This window comes from Bidens hawaiensis, unplaced genomic scaffold (assembly GCF_021521415.1).
Source record: "Bidens hawaiensis isolate Kalapana, Puna unplaced genomic scaffold, B.hawaiensis_p1.1 tig00002343_1, whole genome shotgun sequence".
Lineage (NCBI taxonomy): Eukaryota > Viridiplantae > Streptophyta > Magnoliopsida > Asterales > Asteraceae > Bidens > Bidens hawaiensis.
In genome coordinates, this window is record NW_027491127.1 from 684,577 (window position 1) to 708,634 (window position 24,058).

The 24,058-nt window shown below is 34.0% G+C and overlaps 1 protein-coding gene and 1 pseudogene across 1 annotated transcript; both read left to right on the forward strand.

Annotated features, from left to right (window-relative positions):
* The first annotated feature begins 3,179 nt into the window (after positions 1-3,179).
* LOC143619000 (ABC transporter G family member 12-like) lies at positions 3,180-9,282 on the forward strand. The gene is made up of 7 exons (XM_077091046.1): positions 3,180-3,459; positions 7,462-7,541; positions 7,734-8,198; positions 8,501-8,623; positions 8,709-8,843; positions 8,933-9,220; positions 9,262-9,282. The coding sequence occupies exons 1-7, from the start codon at positions 3,207-3,209 to the stop codon at positions 9,280-9,282; spliced, it is 1,365 nt and encodes a 454-aa protein (XP_076947161.1). The 5' UTR covers positions 3,180-3,206.
* Positions 9,283-10,102: 820 nt separating this feature from the next.
* On the forward strand, positions 10,103-10,608 carry LOC143619001 (ABC transporter G family member 12 pseudogene; annotated as a pseudogene).
* The last annotated feature ends 13,450 nt before the right edge of the window (positions 10,609-24,058 follow it).

A 24,058-nucleotide genomic window follows, 5' to 3' on the forward strand; every position in this document is an offset into this window, starting at 1 on the left:
CTGGTGAACACGTATGACTCGATAAAACATTTTGAATGACAATTATAATACAAACATAGTTTTCTTGACAATCTCAGCGGAAGTATATCTACTTCCAGTATATGTACCACTGCCCTACACACATAACGGTATTCTCCGAGCCACTAGGCCCTGAACAGAGAACTAGTCATGACCTTTCAGCCCGTGGCTACCTTGCCTTTGATTGATTGATTGGGCTTAACAGTTGTGTATGGATCCAGAAACATGCGTATTCGGTCTGAGTTGATTTTATTTTCTACTTTGTATTATAGTGTTTTAGAGATCACATAATCTCATGTAGACATTGATTGACTCGTTAAGACAAACACCCGTTCGTCTCATTGAGTATAAATATGCTTTGACTGATTAAAAAGGTTAACGTATTCACCTTTCAAAATCGAGCTTTAAGTTCTTTCGTTTAAGCTGGACGAACGGGATTGATCAGACCTATAGTTTGATAACAACCACGTATTAATACTAGATCACGTAATCTAGTTCCATATCCTGTATCTGGTTTAACCTTGTAATTTCCTTCGAGTAAAACTTTTTTGTTTATTATAAAGTGACGTTTGACATAGCATGCTTTGGCCTAATAGGTTCAATCATTCTCATCGAGTTTCTCCAGGAAAGTAAACGGGTCCCTCGGTTGATTGGGATTTATACGAATTACTTTCCTTAGACAAGAAACTCAACTACTGGCGATATCTCCCTTCCAGTTACTACATATCCGTCAAAATAAATCTTTTGTTAACATTACTTCATTAAGAAATAACGTTTATGAAAACTTATTTGTGAATGTTTATAAAATATGTTCAAGGTTAAAGGCCATAGCCTCGATTAAAGTTTAAGCTATAACTTGAATAATCTTAAACATAATTGTTACCTTAAAATGGGTATAACGGTTAAGGAAGAACGAGGAGTAATTTGACTATACGTAAGGTGTCGGGGTATGAAACGTCGAAACTCTAGAGTGGTGTCGGGACTCAAACTCAGTGTTACAAACTTCGAGGAAGTGATAGTGGTTTGATGTTCGGGATGTCACAAATGAGCAACCCATGACCACTATTTATAGTTGTTTCTTATACCGCCGGTCGGACCGTCTTTTGCCACCATTCATTCTTGTGATGACACATGTCCTTTCATGTGACATGTGGCGACACATGTCAATCTATTTGATTAGTCATCGTAAATGTGTCAGTTTCACTAGATTAGTCATCGAACACATGTCGATTCCATCCTATTAGTCATCGGACATGTGTCGCTTCAAGAGAGTTTTATATTTTTATTATAGCTAAATGACTAAATGGTCTCTCAACTTCCTAAATTGACAAAAATTGGTATGAATATTTTCGGGATGTTACAAAAACAAGCGATACCCAAGAAATACACATGTACTATAAACCTTGTTTTCGACATTTTTTATGTTTTCAGGTGATTTTAAGACTTTTACAATCAGTTATATCCGCTTAACAACTCAGATAAAAGTGAGACCACTCGAGTATTTATACTCGATCAAAAATTTCTAAGTAGTTTGGTTTTCTAGTATGTTACTACTTACTAGAGTTCCAACTTGGAGACCATTTGTCCACTGGAATATATTTTTTTTATAAATATATATGTGAAATATATGATGCCACTGCCTCAAGAACTAATATTAGTGTGAATGGTCACGTCGTTGATGCTGACCTTGCCAAGCCGTAGGGCAATTTGACCAATCCCAGTTTATGCCATCGATGATTGCACAAACTATCATACGCTTGTCGTAAGAATGTTGATGAATTACAGACATACAGTACTTTGTTACCATAAAACGTAATTTACGTCATGCGTCTTCCGTTTGTTGAGTATACAAAAATTCTTTCTCCATCGCTAGCTACTCGTAAATGTAGAAATAGTTGGCAACTCGCTAGATGGCGACACCCCGAAAATGACCATCGCTATATATGCAAATCTCAGAAAATAAAAAATTAAAAGAATAACCGTGTATTAGTAAGTTATGAGTTGCTTCGCGATCACAAAAATGGAGGATCATCTTGTAACTCGTTACGAACTTTCTTTATATTGATGTCTAAGTTGGAGGCCCGCACGAACGGCATTATTGCCTCATCTTCCTAACATTAATTTGACTATATGTGGTATCCATATTTAAAAAATAAAATTGTTAAGTTTTAGAGTTTTTTAACATGAGAATATGAGATGTTTAAATGTTTCTACTGTATTTGTAGAATCGTATTTAAAAAACCAAACTACAATTTATTAAATTAAGCGAACGACGCTTTCTCAGTCATATCAACCAACATTGTTTCTCGCTTCATGCTTCTTTCACCCAAAATGCATGGCAATAAAGTGTCCCGCCCGTATTGATGTGGCGGGCAGGTTCTGCTTATGTGGAGCAAGTCGTTAGCCCACTACGGGTGCTCTAATAATAGAGATTATAAGGTTGCGATGAATTCAATTAATTTTTTTGTTTACAATAATATCTTTCATGATTAGATAGAAAAAGCAGCACCCGTTAAATACACTATAAACCTTGTTTTCAACATTTTCTTATGTTTTGGGGGGGGGGGGGGGGATTTTAAGGCTTTTAGTATAGTTTTTTTCCTCTTAACAACTTAGATAAATGTGTGACCACTCGAGTATTAATACTCGATTGAAGGTTTCTACATAGTTTGATTTTCTAATATGCTTCAAGAGTTCCAACTTTGAGATCTTTTGTCCAACTAGAATATATATTGTTTTGTATGTATGTATGTATGTATGTTTGTGTGTATGTATGTATGTATGTATGTATGCATGTATGTATGTAACTTATTACATTATATGGGTTAAGTTTAAACAAAAATCTCACTAAGTCTCCTTAAGTAATATACCCAAATAGATATGCAGTTATACACACAAAGAAAGCAAGTGTATTAGTATTCACATCCATACATATTACACCAACTTCCTGAACACTATTCATGGCAGCATTAAAACTTACTTTGCCACATTGAGTGGCAAAATGACACTACACTTTCTTTTTTGGTAATAACATCTTCTCAGACCAGAAAGCCCTTTGTTCTATCACCCACTTATCTAAGACATTAATCCCCCCCAACCACCCATGACTCACCCCACCACCTATATATCCATGCAACAAATTAAACAAGTCTTGACACAAGCTAGCTAGGTTATTGATTAAGTGAAATATGGAGATAGAAGTGGCAGTGGGTCATGAGGTGGTGAGTTCAATGGATAGTGGCGATGGTGGTCGTGTCGGCGGTGGCAATTTTGGTGCTTATTTGGTATGGGAAGATTTGACAGTGGTGTTACCAAACAATAGCAATAAACCAACTAGAAGGATATTGAATGGGTTGACAGGTTTTGCTCAACCATCTAGGATCATGGCTATTATGGGTCCTTCTGGTTCAGGGAAATCAACACTTCTTGATTCTTTAGCAGGTATGAATATTATTTGTTTGGCTTTATATATATGTATGTTTGTGTATATGAATCAATGTTGTAAAAGTAGGATTCCAAGGCCGAGTACTCTCCGAGTACTCGCTACAAGGTATGTCGTCGAGGCGAGTTTCTGTAAATCCGCCTAGTTACTAAGAATCGGTCAAATGTGGTCAACCTCAGCCAGAACCACATTTATTGGTGAACTTGGACCGATTTTGACTCAAAACAATAAAACGTAATTCGTTTTTCAATAATATTAAAGAACAAATATCACTTTTTAAATTAATGATTAGTAATTTTTAGACTATTTTATTATTTAAAAATGCATTTCTTTTATTTATATTGATATTAACCTATTTTTGTTATAATATTAGTAAACTTATGATGTCCGAGTACAAGCCGAGTACTCTCCGAGTAATCTTTACAAGAGGGTCGGCTGCCTAGGGACCGCCTAACGAGTTTTACAACATTGATATGAATTGTTTCATATACTTGTTATTTGTTAATGTCATCATATAAGATTATAACCATATTTCTCTACCCCAAAAATTATTTCTTTTTGTTGTCCATTTCTGTGTTTCTATATTTATTAATATGTAATAACTACTGCTTACAAATATGAACATTTTATAGAGGCTATAAAGATTTCACTAGCTTTAAACAGTAAAATTTCTAAATTTGAATTTTTTTTTCTAAATTTGAAAAATTGCATGTTTAAATCATAGCACAATAGCAAACCTTCATAAAATGTCATTTTAACTTTAATCACATTCTAAACTTTATTTAAAAATACCAATTTTCCTTTACAACAACAAAACCCCATTAAAAAAAATTAAAATTGTATATAAATTTGTATTGTTTGAGAAAGAGTTGGGGTCCCCATATGTCCGCATCTCCGTTCGCTCTCACTCACAAACCAAGTCCATGGACTTCACCTCCACAACAAATAGGTCTGCTTTCTCCAAGTCCTTTGCGTTGCCACATCATCTAGATCTTGGTATGGGAAGCCTGTTGTGGTGCTCCTAGGTTGTTTTTCAGGTGAAAAAGACAATATTTGATAAACTTTATTATCTAAATATTAAACTTATAGTCAAGAATAAGAAAATAATTGTTGGTTCTAACTTATAGTAAAATTTTTAATAATTGCTATGTCGCTATAAAGGATTTTGGTAAGATGGGTTTGGTCAAAATAAATATTTCTTAAAAATTTTAATTTTATATTCTTTTTGTAAGAGATATATAAGTATCTAAAAGAATCAATTGTAACGTTAATTTGTGCATATGCATACGAGAGGTCAGAGAAGCCTAACTGGGAAATATCCACTAAAAGCTCGAATAAAGCCAAGCTTATACGAGCTAAGCTTAAGCTCTATCGAGGCTAGCGAAGCTCGTTTATTAAATGAGCTCTGATTCGAACTCAGGTGTCATATACAGTGGTGGATCCAGAAATTTTATTCAGGGGGGGATCGGTAAAAGAAAGTAAACCTGTATAAGGAAAATCTGTTTCTTTGTTCAATGCAAACTTGTTAGATATAATTATGATTTTCACACAATTATAAGTATTTATAAAAGAAAATTTATGGACATATAGCAATTAACATCTGCAAGTCAATAAATTTAAATGTAATAACAGAAAAACAAGGTTAAAAGTTGTTGAAATATTGAATTTTAATCATTTTATGGACCCTGAGTAGCTATAAAGATGTGAAGTATAAGGATAATGACTTATTATGCTTGGGCTTGAATTTAGATCAGGAATTTGGGGGCATGGGAAAAAAATTAATGGGGGAATATTGAATTTTAAGGTAACAAAATTCACTAAATCTAAAAAATTGAGTGGATCCTACACCCCCCTACCCACCAAGTCCATCAGCCTATGGTCATATATAAGCTTGTAGAGTTGTAGGCCCGCGAGTCTAAATAAATATATATACTATTTATAGAAATACATTATTTTTATTTAATATATTATCTCATTTATACTATAAGTATTATTTATCGTAAAATTAATTAGATAATATTTATTATAATACATATAGAAGTTAAAACGATAAAAGTTATAAATTTTGTGCATGTATATATATAAAATAACTAGTAAATTAATAAATAGTAAACTATTTGAGTTCGAGCTTAAAAACAACATACAAGCAAGGCTCGAGTTCTAGGTTTAGAGTTTGAAACGTGCCGAGCCGCGTTAAGCTTGAACTATTAAGTTATATGAGTTCGAACTAAATTCTAGACGAGCATGGATAGTCGGAATCCACTCAACTTGCTTACACTCTGTATATGAATGAAATAAAACCGAAAGTGACGTTGTTTATAGACTAAACTCAAATATGAAAGGAGTTTAATTGGTTGATTTAGGAGTACATTGTCTAACTGATCGATGGTTTAAATATTAGTACTAATAAGTAATAACCTAGTTCTCTAAATTATCAATGGGGTTGGTGCCGGTGATCTATTGGGTAAGGCAAAACCATTCAAACACTAAATAGAAATTAAGGTTTGAATTCAAGTCTCCTAACAATAAAAAATTCTTCGTTAAAAAAAAACTACTGACTTGAATGTGAATAGGCAATTTGGTCGAACCCAAATTAATGAGTATTAAGTACTCGCACAAAAAAAACTTAATTGTGGCAGAGTGGTGGTTTGAGCTCATGGGTGGTCGGTAGGCCTCATTAATTTTAAGCATTTAATCTTTTTTGTTTATATATAAACATTTACACCTGGTTTGAGCACATAGAGTATGTTTAGGGTAATATAGGTGGTTACTCAAGGTACATTAATACTCATCAATCACATAATGTTATGTCATTTACATTATTCATTACCATGTCAATAGGCTTGTGATGGAGTGGTAAGGAGAGATTTGGTGTTCCATGTGACTCAAGTTCGATTCTAGATGATGAGAGACTAGACGAGTAAATGACATTCACCAGTTGGATCCTTGAACTAAACGAGTTTTATCTCACCACACTATCGTACCTTTGGGAAAATGTTCACAACGTTGGCCTTAGATGAGAGTTTTCTCGAATCGAAAGACGATTGTATCTCAATATAATAAATTTAGCAAGCAATCCATTTAAAGGATTCGTTGACAGCTAAAATATATCTCTTTAGTCCATAATGTATTTTATAAAATCCCTAATCTATTCTCTTTAATATAACATGACTATTATATATGGCTATAAAGCTATAAATATACACACAATACATATTGACTACAACGAGGCCACATATTGACTACAACGAGGCATCTATCATCGTTACAATGGTGGTTAAAATCATTAACTTAAATCGGTATAGTTTGGGATATTTTTATTCTTTGGTCTTGTAGTTCCTATCAAAGATTCTAGTTATGATTTGTGTTTTAAATCTTCTTCAACTGTTTCACCGTATCATATGACGTATGATACCTAAGAAACATAGTTTGTTTGAATACATAATAATATATTTTCTTGTTTGAATTTCACACAAAATTATGTTGGACAATGAGTATAGCATCTCTTATCGAACATATATTTAAACTTGAACAATATTTCATTATTATAAACTATAAATTATAACATGTAACATAAGTTTTAAAATTAATCAGATTTTTTATTCAGTATGTAAATGCCGTTTCGTTTTTACACATTTGCCACCCATCAGTCCTTCATCAACTGATGGAGTTGATTTTCCAATTAAATGCCATAGTTTGTTTCTGTAAAGAAAGAGATAGTACTTTTTTATTAAGTTACATTAAAAGGAAGTAACAAGTACTGTACTTGTCACACTGTTCTTTCTTAATGAGGTTCGTAATTGATTTATTACAATCAAAATAATTTTTATTTTATTTTTTTTTAACGACAAATTTCTGTCTAAGTGCGGACTTGAACTCAAAATCACGCTATTATTTCAGTCTATATAATTAATTTGAATTAAAGAAATGCAGGTAACCCATAGACCCACTGCTTGTATGTGTAACTTATATGTGTATATCTTTTTTATAACTGAATGCAGGAAGATTAGCTGGAAATGTCATAATGACCGGAAACGTCCTACTGAACGGGAAAAAAAAGAGGCTTGATTATAGCGCTGTTGTAAGTAATGCGAACTAACCGTCTTACATATGATCAACTTTACACATTTATTCTTAACTATATAGGTTATTGTATAGGTGTGGTACTTTTTTTTTCATAAACTTAATTAGCTAGGTAACATTTCTTAATGATGTAGTATCAATATTTAATGTGACATTTGAGTATAGTTTTGATTCCAAATTTTGAACCTAGGCTTATGTCACCCAAGAGGACATACTAATGGGAACACTAACAGTCAAAGAAACAATTTCATACTCAGCAAAACTAAGATTACCAAGAGACTTAACTAAATCTGAGGTCAATGGAATTGTTGAAGGAACAATAATGGAAATGGGTCTACAAGATTGTGCTGATAAACTCATTGGCAACTGGCATTTAAGAGGCATAAGTGGTGGTGAGAAAAAAAGACTTAGTATTGCACTTGAGATCCTAACTAAGCCCACCTTGTTGTTCCTAGATGAACCCACTAGTGGCCTCGATAGCGCGTCTGCTTTCTTCGTGGTTCAGGCCCTTAGAAGTGTGGCTCGTGATGGTAGGCGAACCGTTGTCTCCTCCATTCACCAGCCGAGTAGTGAAGTTTTTGCACTTTTTGATGATCTGTTTTTGTTGTCGGGTGGCGAAACAGTATTCTTTGGTGAAGCCAAACAGGCCGTTGAGGTACTTGTGTTATGTATAAGACCACGCATAGTGATAAGTAATCACATAAGGACATTTTCTGACACGTGATGTCCCCCCCCCCCAACCACCGTTTGTCTACACGAGGGTGTTCACTGCGTTTTTGGACTCCAAAACAAGCCACTACGCGTGGTCTAATAGAGAGAGGATACCTTATGTTTGGCCTAACTAAGTGGGCCCAATATATATAAGGTATCCTTTGCACTCTAACTTCTATATATTTATTTATTATTTTATTTAAACACATTTATGTATCTAACATATTTTAAAAATTGGCAATTTAGTTCTTTGCGGATGCGGGTATACCATGTCCAAGTCGAAGAAATCCTTCGGATCACTTTCTTCGGTGTATCAACTCCGATTTCGACAGGATCAACGCTACATTGCAGGGTTCTCAGAGACTAAAGGTACATTCTTCTTATCTTTTAGTGTGAAAATGGGCGAATGTATTACTAATGCGACAAGTTGAAATATCGTTTTTATGTACCGCAGGACACCAAAATCATCTGCGCCACTACTTTCTCATGTTCATCAACCGCGCAAATTAAAGGAATGCTTGTTTATAAATACAAATCCTCAACATATGCAGCGGCTGCAACAACCAGAATAAAAGAAATATCAACCATTGTAATTAAGTAACTCTCTTAAAACTTTAAACACAGTATGATAATATGATATCATTGTTTTAACTGTTTTAAACTGTTTCAAATTGGTAGGAAGGTCTAGTGGTTGAAACAAAGGGTACTGGAAGCAAGGCAAGTTGGTGGAAGCAGTTAAAAACATTAACAAAGAGGTCTTTTATAAACATGAGTAGAGATGTTGGGTACTACTGGTTAAGGATAGGGGTGTACATTGCTGTATCTATTTGTGTAGGTACGGTTTTTTACGATATTGGAACAAACTATCATGCGATGTTAGCTTGTGGAGCGTGTGGTGGATTCATTTCGGGGTTTATGATCTTCATGTCTATTGGTGGCTTCCCTTCATTCATCGAAGAAATGAAGGTATATAAATATAATTATGTATAACTTGTTGGTAATATTAGTGTTATCAAGTTCGGAGATAGTGTAACATAATGATTTATTTTTGCGTAGATTTTTCAATTTTTCAAAGGGAAAGGCTTAACGGGCATTATGGCGTTGGCGTGTTTATTCTTTCGAACTTCCTATCTTCCTTCCCGTTCTTAACGATAATGTCGTTCAGTACGGCTGCAATTACTTACAACATGGTGAAGTTTCATCACGGGTTCTACCGGCAAATGTATGCTTGCCTTGATCTTCTGTTATCCATTGCGGCTGTTGAGAGTTCCATGATGGTTATTGCTTCCTTTGTTCCTAATTTCATGCTGGGAATTATTATCGGTGCCGGTTTCATTGTAAGTTTCATTTGTTCGTTTCATTAGCATTTTATTGATGCAAAGCGAAAGCACAAAGGGTAAAAGAGATAATCATGAAGAAACTAATATATTATTGAATGAAATTAGCCAATCAATGGATTGCGCCTTTTTAGACTAAAAAGTAATGATAGGAAGTTCGGAACCCCAAATGATGGAATTTGAGCCTGACAACAGGCCCATGATCGTCTTGTCAATATATTTTCGTCCACTACTTATGAGCCTGTAACTCCACTGGTAGCCCAAGTTTTGCTTTATTCATGCCGGGCCATTTCTAGCCCGTTTCTTGTGTCTAGTTGGTCCCATTAGGAGTCGGCTAACTCTTGGGTCAACCCGCATCATTATATTTCTTGATTATGTGTCCACAAAAACCATAAATCTGAATGAATACCTTGATTTATAGGGTGTGATGATGATGACGGCAGGGTTCTTTCGTCTCCTGCCTGATCTTCCAAATATATTCTGGCGATATCCGGTTTCTTACATCAGTTATATGGCATGGGGATTGCAGGTAATATATTAAGTGTACCTTTTTATCAGCTTGTTACCTGTTTGTCTTCTGTATCAACGTAAACACTACTTTTTAATGAAATATAATATGGAGTACAATATCTAATATTTTCATTCATTTTTACTTCCCAGGGAGCATACAAGAATGACATGATTGGGCTGGAGTTTGACGCTGAATACGAAGGCGAACCAAAGCTACCCGGAGAGATAATACTAACCACCGTGCTAGGGATACCACTCAACCATTCAAAGTGGTGGGATTTAGCAGCAGTGATGGCGATTATTCTCCTTTACCGACTGTTGTTCTTCGTTATTCTCAAGCTGAAGGAACGAGCTAAGCCGATGGTTAGAGAAATTTATACCCGAAGAACGCTAAATCATCTGAAGAAACGAGCATCTTTCAAGAAAACTTCACCGTTTCCTTCAAAGCGACACCAGCCTGCGTATTCGTTGTCATCCCAGGAGGGGCTTAACTCACCACTTCACTAGATTAACTTGGTTATGTTTTGAAGACTTGATTAATGAATCATGTGTTTTGTTATAATATGCATGGTTACAATAGAGTTAAATGTAGACAGTTTTAAAATATGCAAATCTCCAAGGTCTGAACCAAAAGTGATTTTAAATTAATTATTGATGGTTACTTTTGGTACTATACGTATGTGTTAGAAATTGGCCCTTTGTTTTAAAATGTTGTACTATTTTACGTTTAACTTAACAATAAAAAAGGTTAGGATGTAGAAATGCACAAACGGTTAGGGAGTCCGTACTGGAGGGGCTAAACACGTCATTTTTTATGCCACGCCAACGGCTCAAGGCTATGTAGACAAGAGGGCTTTTTCCGGTTTTATGTGTAGTGGTTGAAATCCCTTGTAAATTGTAATGATTAAATAAATTTTATATTATATATATAAAGTAAGCAGTTAAAACTAGTGGGTGAAATGAGGGTTTATTATTGGTTGGTTTAGTAAGCGGGGTCCCCATAAGTGCCACCAACACGGCAACGCCATTGCCACAAAAACACACGAGAGGTTTATAATTATTGGAAACGCCCTAGTGGTGTTTGGGCGTTTTTGAAGCAAAAACGTTGGTGGTGAAGGTTCACTACGGATGCCCTTGTGGATACAACTCATGGACCCAAGACGTACAACCAAGCCTGGTCCAAAAACCTTGTTAGTGGAATATTTCTTAAGTCAAATTCGAATTCAATTTTAAAATTTCAAACCGGGCTAGCTTTGGAACCAAATTTCATATTCAGCTTTCGCATGGATTCGAATTTATGATTTTAGAACTAAATTATTTGTTTAAGACTTATACATGTTACATTCGTTTATAAACAAGTTCAATTTTATTAACAGTTTTGTATCATCAAGTACGTACATTTAAATTAGGATTATTTATACAAATGTTAGTTATATTTATATTTATAGTTTAGGTTGCATGTTTGAGTTAGGAGGTTTTATGCTGTTAAAAGTATCTTTTAAAACTAACTTCTGATTATGTAAAGGGTTAAAATAATTAAAAATACTCTTTTAAAGTAATTATTTTAAAGTAATTAACTCAAAATTTTGAACCAATGAACTATTTATTTTACTTACTAAGAAAACAACAGAAAAAACAATGGATTTTGGTCATAACATCATCATTCATCAATATGAAGCCACCACTCAGTTTCGCCACCTTTGTCGACTCTTACTCTCCTACACAAGTTTGAAGCAGTGTCATACTTAGTAGCATGCCAACCTTTCGACTTTGGCAACGGTGGATGAGAAAAATGTCGATCTCGTCTGATTATGTTATGTTCTCGTATAATATTGTTTGGCAATCAGTACACACGAAAATTATGATCAACTAACATAAAGTATTTGACAAAAATAACCTACATTGCATCAATGTCATCCCTTATGAAAACCAAAATAAAATTGTAAAATTTAGACTCTAAAACACTACATTGCATCAAAGGTGACAAAATACAATAAATCATCCTACTCCTAGGACCTAGGTTGTTGGTTTAGGCTTATATAACCAATACCAGGCCCGGTATATTTGACAAACTTGTTAGGCCCAGTTCTGTTAAGCGACAAGCTTTGTGTCTATCGTTGTCTTGCTTTTTTCTATGTCGGATGTATGGGTTGAGCTGGATGTCTGTTTATGTATTAGCTCAGTTAAATAATAGATTAAAACCAAACCTGTACTTAATATTCTAGTTTTTATAGATCGAGCAAAGTGTCATTTTCGAAATCTTACGCAACTATAGTCTAATTACTTCTTTTTTTTTTTTACATCCGGGCCTAGAGAAGTTTCAAGATTTTTGTCAGTTTTGTCCAAATCGCTAAAATTCCGTCTATTTTCTATAGTTAGATGAGGTCTGAGGGGCAAAATTGTCTTTTTGATTTGTTTTTTTTTTAAGTTAAGGGACTAAAGGAAATTTATGGGTGAATGATATAAAATGGTTTTAGTGCAACAAGTCGTCAGGGGACTTTGAAAGACTTACCACCCGCATACAACCAACCTAACCTAAGTTCGAATCCTAAAACAATTGTGTTCTCTCATGTTAGTGGCATACACTTCTGGAATCGTACCGGGACCCATGTTTCTTATAAAAAGGTATAAAACAAAGTTCCCAAAAATAACATAGTTTCTTTATATAAAATATAAGGGTTGATTTTAATGTACTCGATAACATTAACCCAATTAAGCAAAGCATCAGTTTCTAGATTGGTTTAGTTATTTTAATTACCGGGCTCTTCAATAATGCTACATGATTTAGTCGGCAATTGGCATTTGACTTCTTCCTAACACAATAATTGAAAAAAGAAGGAATTATCATGTTCTGGAAGAGATTATGACATGGGACACATAAGAGACTATTAAGTGGATATCAATAGTGATAAATATGTGTCTCTTTAAAATTCGTTTTAAGTTTGTAACTTTAAACTCTCGGTTAAAAAATAGACTTTGTATAAATCCACATTTAATATGTAAACATATCTTTTTTACCAGCTAATGGAGAAAGGATGCCTTCAGGGTATGGCACCCGAACTAGGTAGGTAATACTGCCGCCGCCAATCTTTGTCAATCTATTCACACACCATCTAGCCTATTAATTAGGCTTTATTTACACATCATTCATTATACGTTTCGTATGCTGAAATATTTTTTCAAACGTCATATACTTCGTATGTAATGTTATATGGTTCATATGGCTTTTGTATAAACAATACGAATAACATGAAAAACATACGATTCATATGAACAACTTTTAAGTAAAATTAATTTTTAACTAAATTAATAAAAGCTTTGTATAAAAAGGACACATTTCGTATATCTTAAATACGAATCATCTAAAATGTATGCAATTCGTATTTGAATGTGTAACAAAATAAGTTTTTCTTATAGCAACCGTCTACAACAAACACAATAATAAAGATATAAAAGTCTAGTACATTTATTGTAACAGATTGTTTAAGCAAAACGTCAAATAATATTATTTATCGTCAAAGTATATATTAGGGTACGTTAATTGGTTGACAACGTTGTTGTTTAATGTTTATAATATCGAAAACTTTTTATATTCATCAGTAAACTTTAACTACATCCATTTTTTAGGATTTGTGAAGACTTTGGGTCGGTTTTGGGTTTGACATAAAAAAGACGAACCATGAACATTTCTAAGTACTAAACTCACATAGTTGTATAACAAATACATAAAAGTATGAACATTAACATTCATCAAACCCCAACATAGTTGGAAAAGGAAAATACTACTACATCCATCCAAATTACTAGAATCCAAACATACAACAAAAAAAGATAACTATTAATGTTTACGTGCGTCAGTTTTAAAAGATAAACCATAATAGATAAATTGTGCATTTATCATACTAGGCATCATCATAAATCATGATCCTCGTCACTACCATCACCAAAACTATCTTCATAACCAAAATCATCATCATCACCGTCACCTCTATCATCATCATCATCACTAACACCACTAGCATCATCATCACTACCATCATCACAAGCGTCATCACCAACATCATGAAAGCCGCGACTCCTTTGGCGAAGCCGGGGTATCACGTAATGGCACATCATCAGTGGGACCGTTCCTGTCTCTAACCAACCACTTTAACCATGTATCATACAACTGTAAACACAATTGGTCACGCCTCAATTAACAGTAACATGTAAACATCACGGTGAATATAATTAAGACTTACTTGGGTGGCTTGAAGAGCACTTTTCTTCAAGTCCCTGGCAATGGTAAAGGTACGACTCCTTGGTGGGAGAGTTGAGTAACATTCTCCACTTACGGAGGAAGACCTCGCAGTCTTCTTCAAGTGGAAAACTTTGTTTGTGGTGTTTGGTAATATTCTGATATATGTGAAATCGACATAGTAACATTTCAACGTCTAGGAATTGCCGTTGGCATGCATTAATCAAAGCATACTCCTTGTCTGTTAGTATGACACGTGGCTGCATACACTTGTCCAGCGTCCTTTTTAGTTGGCTTAAGACCCACGTGTAACTATCTTCTATTTCGTCACTTATAAAAGCGAAAGCTACACAAAAGGTTTTACGGGTAGAAGTTACACCTACAATCTCAAAAAATGGCAAACCGTACCTATTTGTCTTGCATGTTGCATATATGAACAACACATGCGGGAATACACGCCAAATCGGGAACGATAATTCATGAACGATGAATAGCCTCTCCAACTTGTGAGTGGATTCATTTACCTCATGCTCTTGAAGGTAACCAGCATTAGCCAGGAGTGTGAAAAGAACCTGAGTCGGAGACTTATTACCGTGGAGGGATACTCATTGCCTTTGTTGTTCGTTGTATACGTTTTTTACCGTAGACGCACAACGAGGGTCCTGCTTTCTTATTATTAATATAATGTTTTGGGGATCCACGTTCTAGTTTGTCAGATCCTTAACCAAAACTTTTTACGCAGGGTTCATACTCTTTGCAAACTCATGACCTTCCATATATATAGCAGCCGGATGATTATGTTTACCACACACAACTTTTAGTTTCCAACCATCTTCCTCTTTGTGGTACTTTGCAATCTACTGAAAATGGACAGTTGATTTTCTTGGTACCAGCGAGTCTGACAGTTTCCATCCCCTTGTATACACCTCCACGATCACATCTAAGAAACACCTTGTTCTTGTCGCTAGCAACATTTGTCTTAGACCTTTGGGTCACTATCACGTAGCCATTATTAAGTCCGGTGTTGTACGCCCATTGCTTCAACTCATCGAAACACATAAACACCTAAAATAAGATTCATTTTTGTTAATAACAGGATAACGTAATACAAACATGAATAGAAAACCTATACCTGTTCGGTTGCGAAAAAATGACCAGATTCCACAAAAACGGTGGCGAAAGATTCATCGGATTCCACAAAACTTTCTTCAAAATTATGCATTTCATAAACTAAATTTATCAATGTGGTTGGAAAAATAAATTTAGGCTGGTAATATTTTTAACAACATTTGGAAGGGATGAAGGGGGGAAAGAAGTGAGTAAAATATAAACAGACTTCATTGTTAGATTTATCTCGTTCAAAGAAATAAGTTGGTAAAAAAACCATATGAGATCACACAATTTAGAGATTCTTTTTATACCTAATATTTGTCTTACAATATGGTCAAAGAACGATTACACGTAAATATTAGTGATAGATTGATGGATTAAATGTTGAAACACGTTTCACGCTTCCTGCAAAAGTAATTGTAAAATTTTAAAGATTTTTCGTCATACGTTTCATATTATTTCTTATACAGTTCGTATAGATTACTTTTCATGATTTTTCAAAAACCTACATGCATACGATTTTTATTCTTTCTTATACGGTTCATATGGTTATGTTAGATTTACACGCTTCGTATGAAGTCTTATACGTCTCATCTTCCATATAATACGAACTGCATACAAAAGAATATGGCTCGTATAGTTTCTATAGCATATGACTCGTATGGTTTTCCATATGATCGTATGTCTTCTTTGATTTGACTAACTTAAGTTATTATTCCATACGCTGCGTATGTCAGCATACGCTGTGTATGAAGCCTATGATTAGATTGAGGAATGATGTGTAATGGGTTTAAGTGGTGTATCTATAGCAAACCTCTTGTCAGATTATGGTAGCAAAAATCAGGTTGTACTTCCAGAGCATAATTAGCTGTTGGAGATCGGCGTTGCGGTAATTGTTTTAACGTTTTTAAAAATGATTTTTAATAAAAAAGTTAAATAAAAAAGTTAAATGGAAATCTAATTTATTTATTCATTTTGCAGCCGACTACCAAAAGAGCAAGATTTTTTGGACAAAGGTTAGGGAGACGTTCTAAATGCTCGTTGGGAGTACAGAGCGGAACGCCGATATGATTTCGGGTCGGTGGTCCGAAATCAGAAAATTTGTCGGCTTGTTTACTAATCTTTTCAACAGGAACAACGGTCGTATGAGACCAAGTGGCAGTGATGATTTGGCGGTTTACAATTTCACGGTCGAAGAGTGGAAGCAGGAGTGTTTGCGGAGGTATGGGATGGTGAAGACGTGGGACGATTTAAAGTTGTGGGATAGTTTGAAAAGGTGTCCAAGTGGGTTGAGCTGGTGGCGCCGGACGTTGATGCGGAAGTAGGGCCGAAACGGACTAAAACTAGTTCGTCTGGAGCGTATAGCACTTCAACCGGGTCGGATTGCCGCGTTGGATTTGACCTAAACATTGCGGAGGAGGAAACATCTTCACCGCCGAGGAGGCGGCCATTGGGAAGGGACGCCAAGGGGAAAAAACCGGCTGAGGGGGAAGCCGTAAACATCGCCAATCTTGTTGAATCCCTCAATAAATTCAACAAAACCATGGAGGTGGTCTCTTATGACAAAAAGGAAAAAAGTCGAATGAGAGATTTGGACTTTCTTACTAGAGACTTCAGTAACCTAAATCCGGTCGATCAAATGCTAATGGAAAAGCAAAAGGAACGTATCCGAAAGAGGTTGATCGAAGAAGACCAAGCCGAAGAATAAGAATAATGTTTTTTTTAGTACTTTAATTTTTATTTTATTTTTAGATATTAATGTGTTTTTTTATTAATGTGTGTTTTTTTAATAATTTATGAGTTTTTTTAATAATACGTTGTTTGAATATATTTATAAAAAAATAAAAAAAAAATTCGCTGGAGCCCCTGCTGGAACCCCTCCACACCAGGGCCAGGGGCTCCAACGGGGGCTCCAACACCCCCCTTATCCAGTTTCTCTCTCTGCCACACGTCATAATATTATTGGTTGGAGCCCCCATTAAAGCCCCCATTAGAGCCCCCCACACCCCTCAGCCTTAGATATATCCTTAGCAGCCATTCAAAAAAAGGGGTTATATCCACAATGATACTTTGTTAGGTATCTTTTGTAATAAAGCTAAAAGAATATGTCTACTTTCACTTTCCATCTCCTTGGCAAACAAGAAATTTAGTGGGTGTATTTGGATTGTCTAATAGTGGAAAAATAATAGCTCCAAAAGTGCAAAAGTAACTAATGAGTAAAGAATATAAAATAAAACATAAAGATCTCTCTTGATGGTGATATTTTATAAGTATAGCAGATAATTTTATTAATTCATCTCTCTTAATATCTTAAAAAGTTATAATAAATCTTATTTAAATTCTAAACTTAAACTAATATGTTTTATCTAATATCCGTCCTCAATCCTGAATTCTCATACCAAAGCAAAAAAAAAATAAAAAATAGTGGTAACATTGACATAAGAAAAGCTAGTAAATCTATAAAAGCACAAAAATTTAAACAAGAAAATTTTGCGGTAAGTCGGTAACAAATATTGTCTATGGATCTATCTACGACATATAACAAACAAATACATGAATGACGTAAACAATTGCACACGCTAGTTACTAATCTAGATATCATTTACAGGAATTTGCACCCTACTATGTAATCGTAACGAACCAATCATGAGTAAAACGGTGTTGATTAAGGTGAATGACCTAATGATACTGAATTTGTATGTGTTTGAAACATCAAAAGTTGCGAAAATGGGACGGCAAGTGCGGGAACTTGTCTAAGACAGGAGAAAGTAACATTGAAATGGTTTATATGTACTTGTATAGATATTGTTTACAACAAAAGAATTAATGGGAATTTGAAGGTGCGAAACACCTTAACTCACACATGTGCGTATTGTGGGTGCAATGTGGCACTTTATGCTTTGTTAAGAGGCTTGGACTAGAGGATCATGTCCATAGGTTTGGTCACTTCTTTTAAAAAAAACTACTTGAGAGTTGCGTTTATATATTTTGAAGGTGCTTTCTATTTAGATGCTTACAAATTAACTACTTAGAGTTAAAGGTCTAGAAATTAAAACAGATAAAATGTATCCCAAGGAGGTATTGTGTTTGTGGCAATCTTATTTCTGTTGGACGCTTCCAACATATATCCCTTAAATAATAGTTTATTTGTTAGACTATTTCTATATTAAGTATTATTTTAGACCTTATAATAATAATAATAATAATAATAATAATAATAATAATAATAATAATAATAAATTTATAGTATCGTTATTTTTTGGAAGGGCTAAGTTAGTTATTTTATAACAAATCTATAAAACTAGCTTTAAAATCCAAGTTGAATGTTATATACTTTATAGTATTTGGAATTTAAGTATAGTTTAATAACATAACTACATAAGTCGTAGAATCAACGAATAAATGATAAAAACCTACATAATAATTTTCATCTCACTTGAATTGGTAGACTAGCGACAATACTAGGCTAGCATGGTCAAGTTGCCTTGTCCTAGTCTTGGTCTGGTCATAGACCATGTGTGAAAATCCAATTATATATTTTGTTCTCAGTTCATTGTTAATAAATATTTTAGTATCTTTTTCAGTTTTTACGTATTATTTTTAACCAAAAAAAAAATAAATATCCTAAAATCTAAACATTAGAATGAGGCAACATCATTTTGGATGAATACTAGCAATGAAGTATTTGAGCTAGGCCTTGTACAAGGTTGTCAGTTCAGATTCTGAACCCACTCGGGTTTTCTTCCCACAATGTGCTACGCCAGAGAACTTTGCTCTTGTGGCAACACAATGACTGTCAAGTGGCAGTCGATAGTATATATGGTTTCCCGGAGAAACGACCAAGCCAAACTTTGAATCCAGCGTGGGCCCGGTTAAGACAAAATAGTCTAGCCAGAGTGAGTTATCAGAGCTTCATAATTGAAAGAGTGTGATAGATTAAATATAAAAAAAATCGTTGCTCCAGACAAAAAATCAGGATATATTTAATTAGATAACTATAATATGTTTTTTTTTCTATATATGTTTTTATTGAAAATGGTCCCATGCATATGTTCATATTTTGTAGAGTGAAATTAAGGTCCCCCACCCTTAAATCGCCCACCGGTCCACCTCGTTATTGTCCAAAAGGACGACGTGATAGCAAAGCCATATAAAAATCTCAACCTCAAATAATTGTTTATTGTAAATATAGATAAAGTTGAGAGTTAGATTATTGATTACCAACAATACGAAAATGGTCCATACTAATTAGTTTTTCATGCATTAAAATGCGTGGTTTCATAAAAAGAAAAGAAATATGGTCGGTTTAACAATTTTGAAAGCCCTAAACGAAATAAAGAGTTGTAGACCCTTTAAATAACATTCTGATGTAAACGACTATATATTTTCTGAGGTTGGGATCGACAATAATAACAAGAAATATCAATGCTATTTAGTTTAATGCAAAAGCTTAATAACAAACATAATGCATTATGTGTTATCGTTATCAACTAAGTGAATAGCAAAATGTCACACCCTCAATTTCCACATGCGGGGTTTTACAGCGAGGCGCGTGACAAACCAGGATCTCAATCATTAGTTACAACAAACAACGTCTAAATATTTTAAAATACTTTATTGCCCCCTATTTGGGAAACCATTCAGAGTTAATGTCTTAAGGTTTTAATATGCGGAAGCGTAACATAACGGAAAACATCCCTAAACAAAACCAAATAGTATAAGGCGCCCAAAACATGCGCAAGCCATAACATTATTAAATAAAAGATTCCAACTTAAGACGCAATGTCTATTGGTGATCATGAATACAACTCCTATCCTTGCACTATCAGCGACCTGAGAAAGACATGCTAAAACGGGTCAACACGACGGTTGGTGAGTTCACAGTTTGAGTTTAAAAACAAGTTTGTCAAACAACCATTTAGTAAGTAAACAGTGTAGTAGTAAAGCATGGATAATGTACGGATAATGTATGCATTAGTAATACCGCTAGTTAATTAGGCTAGCAATCATGTTACATTAGTGTGTGTTCCATTGTGACCGAGGCTGACGTGTTAGTTTTGTTTGCCACCCACGAAGTCTAATATAAGACTAGTGTGTTTCTAGTAAATGAGACGCCCGGCGACTCCCTCAACCGAGAGCCCCGAGGGGGTTTGTCAAACACAGTAGTACTACCTTTCATTACCTAGCCAATATACAATTGCTAACGGTCCAATGTGCATGGGGGACTTCAGTATAAGTTTAAGTGCACTATGTACCCATGAGGTATTAAAAAGTCTACAATTATCCAAAAAGTTTGTATGTTGCATGCTTTCCCCCCAAAAGGAGTAAGTAAAAAGTGGGGTAGTGAAACTCACCTCGAATGCGGTTCAAACTGAAAGTCAACTTCTTAAATCAATGTTGTTCTAGTGCCTAAATCACACAAGCACTATAAGTATTTGCTAAGCGATTCCTAGAATCCTTAGTATCCAAACAATTCTCTTGTTTATTTGAAGTTTGACCAAAGTTTGACTTTTGTTGACTTTGACTAAAGTTTGACTTTTCGTTTGACTTTTGACCAAAAGGTCCAAGTTGTTGACCGTTGACTAAAAAGTCCAAGTCTCGATGACCGAAGACTAAAAATTGAGTTTTGTTGACCGTTTGACCAAAATGTTGACCTTTGACCAAAATGTTGACCGACGGCCCGTTGATGACTTTTGACCAATTTGTTAGACTTAGAATGTTTATATTATGTTCCTAGTCACTACTTTAACAAAAATCAAGTAATATGCACTTAGCCACTTTTCATGAAATTCTATGACTAAGTCCAACTCCTAATACTTTCAACATTTCACAAGTAAGACTAACCACTTAGTCAAATAGTTCCAAGTTGACTCACAAAGTCAAAATTCCAATTAGCATAGTCAATATACTACAATTTATAACCATTCTAACTAATCAATATATTGATCACCCTTAACACATTTCAATCATTCAAAAACCGATTTTTCTAATCAATCAAAACTTGGAATTAAATTACCAAATAAATCACACATATAATCACATGTATTAGGTATAACATATATTTTTCTCATAATTTTATAACTTACCAAAACATACAGATTATTCACACACTACATCAATCTAACTTTTAACTCTATCTCAACACAACAGTAAACAAATATTTGTCAAAAATTCCATACTTGTCCAATTGATGCAAGACCAATTGGACTAGATTTCTATTTCAATTTACAACATTACAGAAGTGGAATTATCTCCATATCTATTTTCAACATCAAGTTATGCAATTTATAACACAACTCAGAAACTTTACCTCTAAATCAGATTTGCATCCTGATTTTATAAATTAATAAAAAGTACTCAAACAAAGTCCAAAAATTAAGATTCCCGACTTTCTGAAAACTAGATTCAAAATACATGTTCATAGAATCAAAAATCGACCAAAAACACAAACGTATCATCAAGTTATTCACCATACAATCCAAGACACAAAGTCTGCCAGCAAGCAGATTCAAACCACAATCAACAAAAACCATGGTTTTTACATCCCTATGATTCTAAATCATCAAAGATCATTCTTACTCAATCAAATTTCATGTCTTTCTATTATCCATTTGATTTCATAAGAAAAGTAAAAACAATTATATTTATAAAAGATTCAAACTACTAGACCAAAACACATACAACTCTTTTTGACTCATCAAACTTTGATCATCCCCTTTTATGATCCAAATCATTTGGATACAAGGTTCATATGTATACAACAAAACATAAATACCTACCCTCTTGATTGATCCAAATGTTTACTTCCCTTTCTTTCCAATAATCACCAAACCTTTTGTGTATGAAAATGATATTGAAAGAGAGTGTTTGCAAAACAAAGTGAGAGTATGGGTGTGTGTGTGTGGTTCACGGCCAAAGAGAGAGAGAGAGAAGGGAAAGAGAAAGGCTTTGAACTCCAATAGTTTGTAACCTCCTTGTTATTAAAAATCCTTTACTAATGATTTAATGGAATAATAACACCTTAAGTTATTTTTATTAATCCATATGTGACATGTTACATAATTTATAAACATTTTCTATGTATTATAATCTAAGGTTCCATATAAATAACCAACATGTAACATGACATATAATGTAACTTGTTTAATCACCTAGCTTACTTACAAATCACATAATTATGTATCAACCATAATATAACATATTTATCACATAGCACATTATACTTATCATACACAGTACATGCTACATAACACGTTTATCATAACATGTATGACGAGTTTATTATTCTAGTTATAATTAGCCACTTATTCTTGTTTAAGTCACCAATGACACATTAACTTAAATGTGCGCATACATGACACCACATGTACAAGAGTTCATATACATGACCCCACATGTATAAGAGTTCATTAACATAGTTAACAGAACTAACTGAGTTTACAGACATAGTCAACAAGATTTAACTGTGTTTAGTTAACGAAGTTAACCTGAAATTTGGCAGTTGTCACAAAAAAAAACAATGATAATAGCAAGTAAATTACCTAAATCGTATTGTGTAATACCTAAGAAAAATGATAAATGGAAAATGAAATTAGCTAAATACCTAACAATGATTGATAACAATTTAGCAATGTATGATTTTTTATCTAAAGGTGGGTCATGGACGTTTTTTTAATTATTCAGTTTCATTTGTTTTTGGTATCATACATATTTAAGATTGAAGATCATTTTTTGCGGTCCAATTCCAATACACGTATGTAACTATTTATAAAAAAAAAGGAAATTTGGGGGCTCAATTCTTTTGGTGGCCCTAAGCCCTTGCCTAGCCTTCTAAGTCTATAAGTTCGGCCCTGATATATGAGGATAGACTCATCTTACGTGGCTAGTAGTTACGGGTATTGAAGGTGGAGGCAATGGTGACAGTAACGTGTGTTATAATCTCGCATGTGTAACTTGTTTATCTAACAGTTGAACCGAATAAAATAGTCGAACTATGTTCGCAGGCCAAAAGGAGATCAACAAGTCAGATGTAGTCCTTAACATTTGGCCCTAATCACAACGTTAAGGCCTAACTTTTAAACATTGTATGTTTGAGATAGGAGTAACATGTTTTAGTTATATTGCTAATTATTTTTAATATTCTATTTATTTATTTTTTTAAATTACAAATACACTTCTTTAGTTAAAAAATATATATGTGAAATTATAATTAAAAAAAAAACCAAACCTTCATCCGCCTGTTCTTTTTCATCTTGTTGCCCGACTGGTGATTGTCTTAAAATATTCGGCTGAGTTTGTAATATGATGATCACTTAATTAAGTGACTTAATTTCTTTATGGGAATAGGATTAGTGATTACGCAAATCACAAAGACAACTATAAACCTAAATTTATATAATGCATATAAAAAAGCATATATACATATCACATATGCCATACCTAATTAATTACATGTCACTTAATTATGTCAATACTGGATAGCTAAAAATCAGATATATTGTAATTTAATTCATGAAATATATTTTTTAATTTAACTATATGAACGATAGATGGTCAACAAGGTTACCCAAACCTTACAAAATAAACAAATAGAAAATGTTGATCTATATT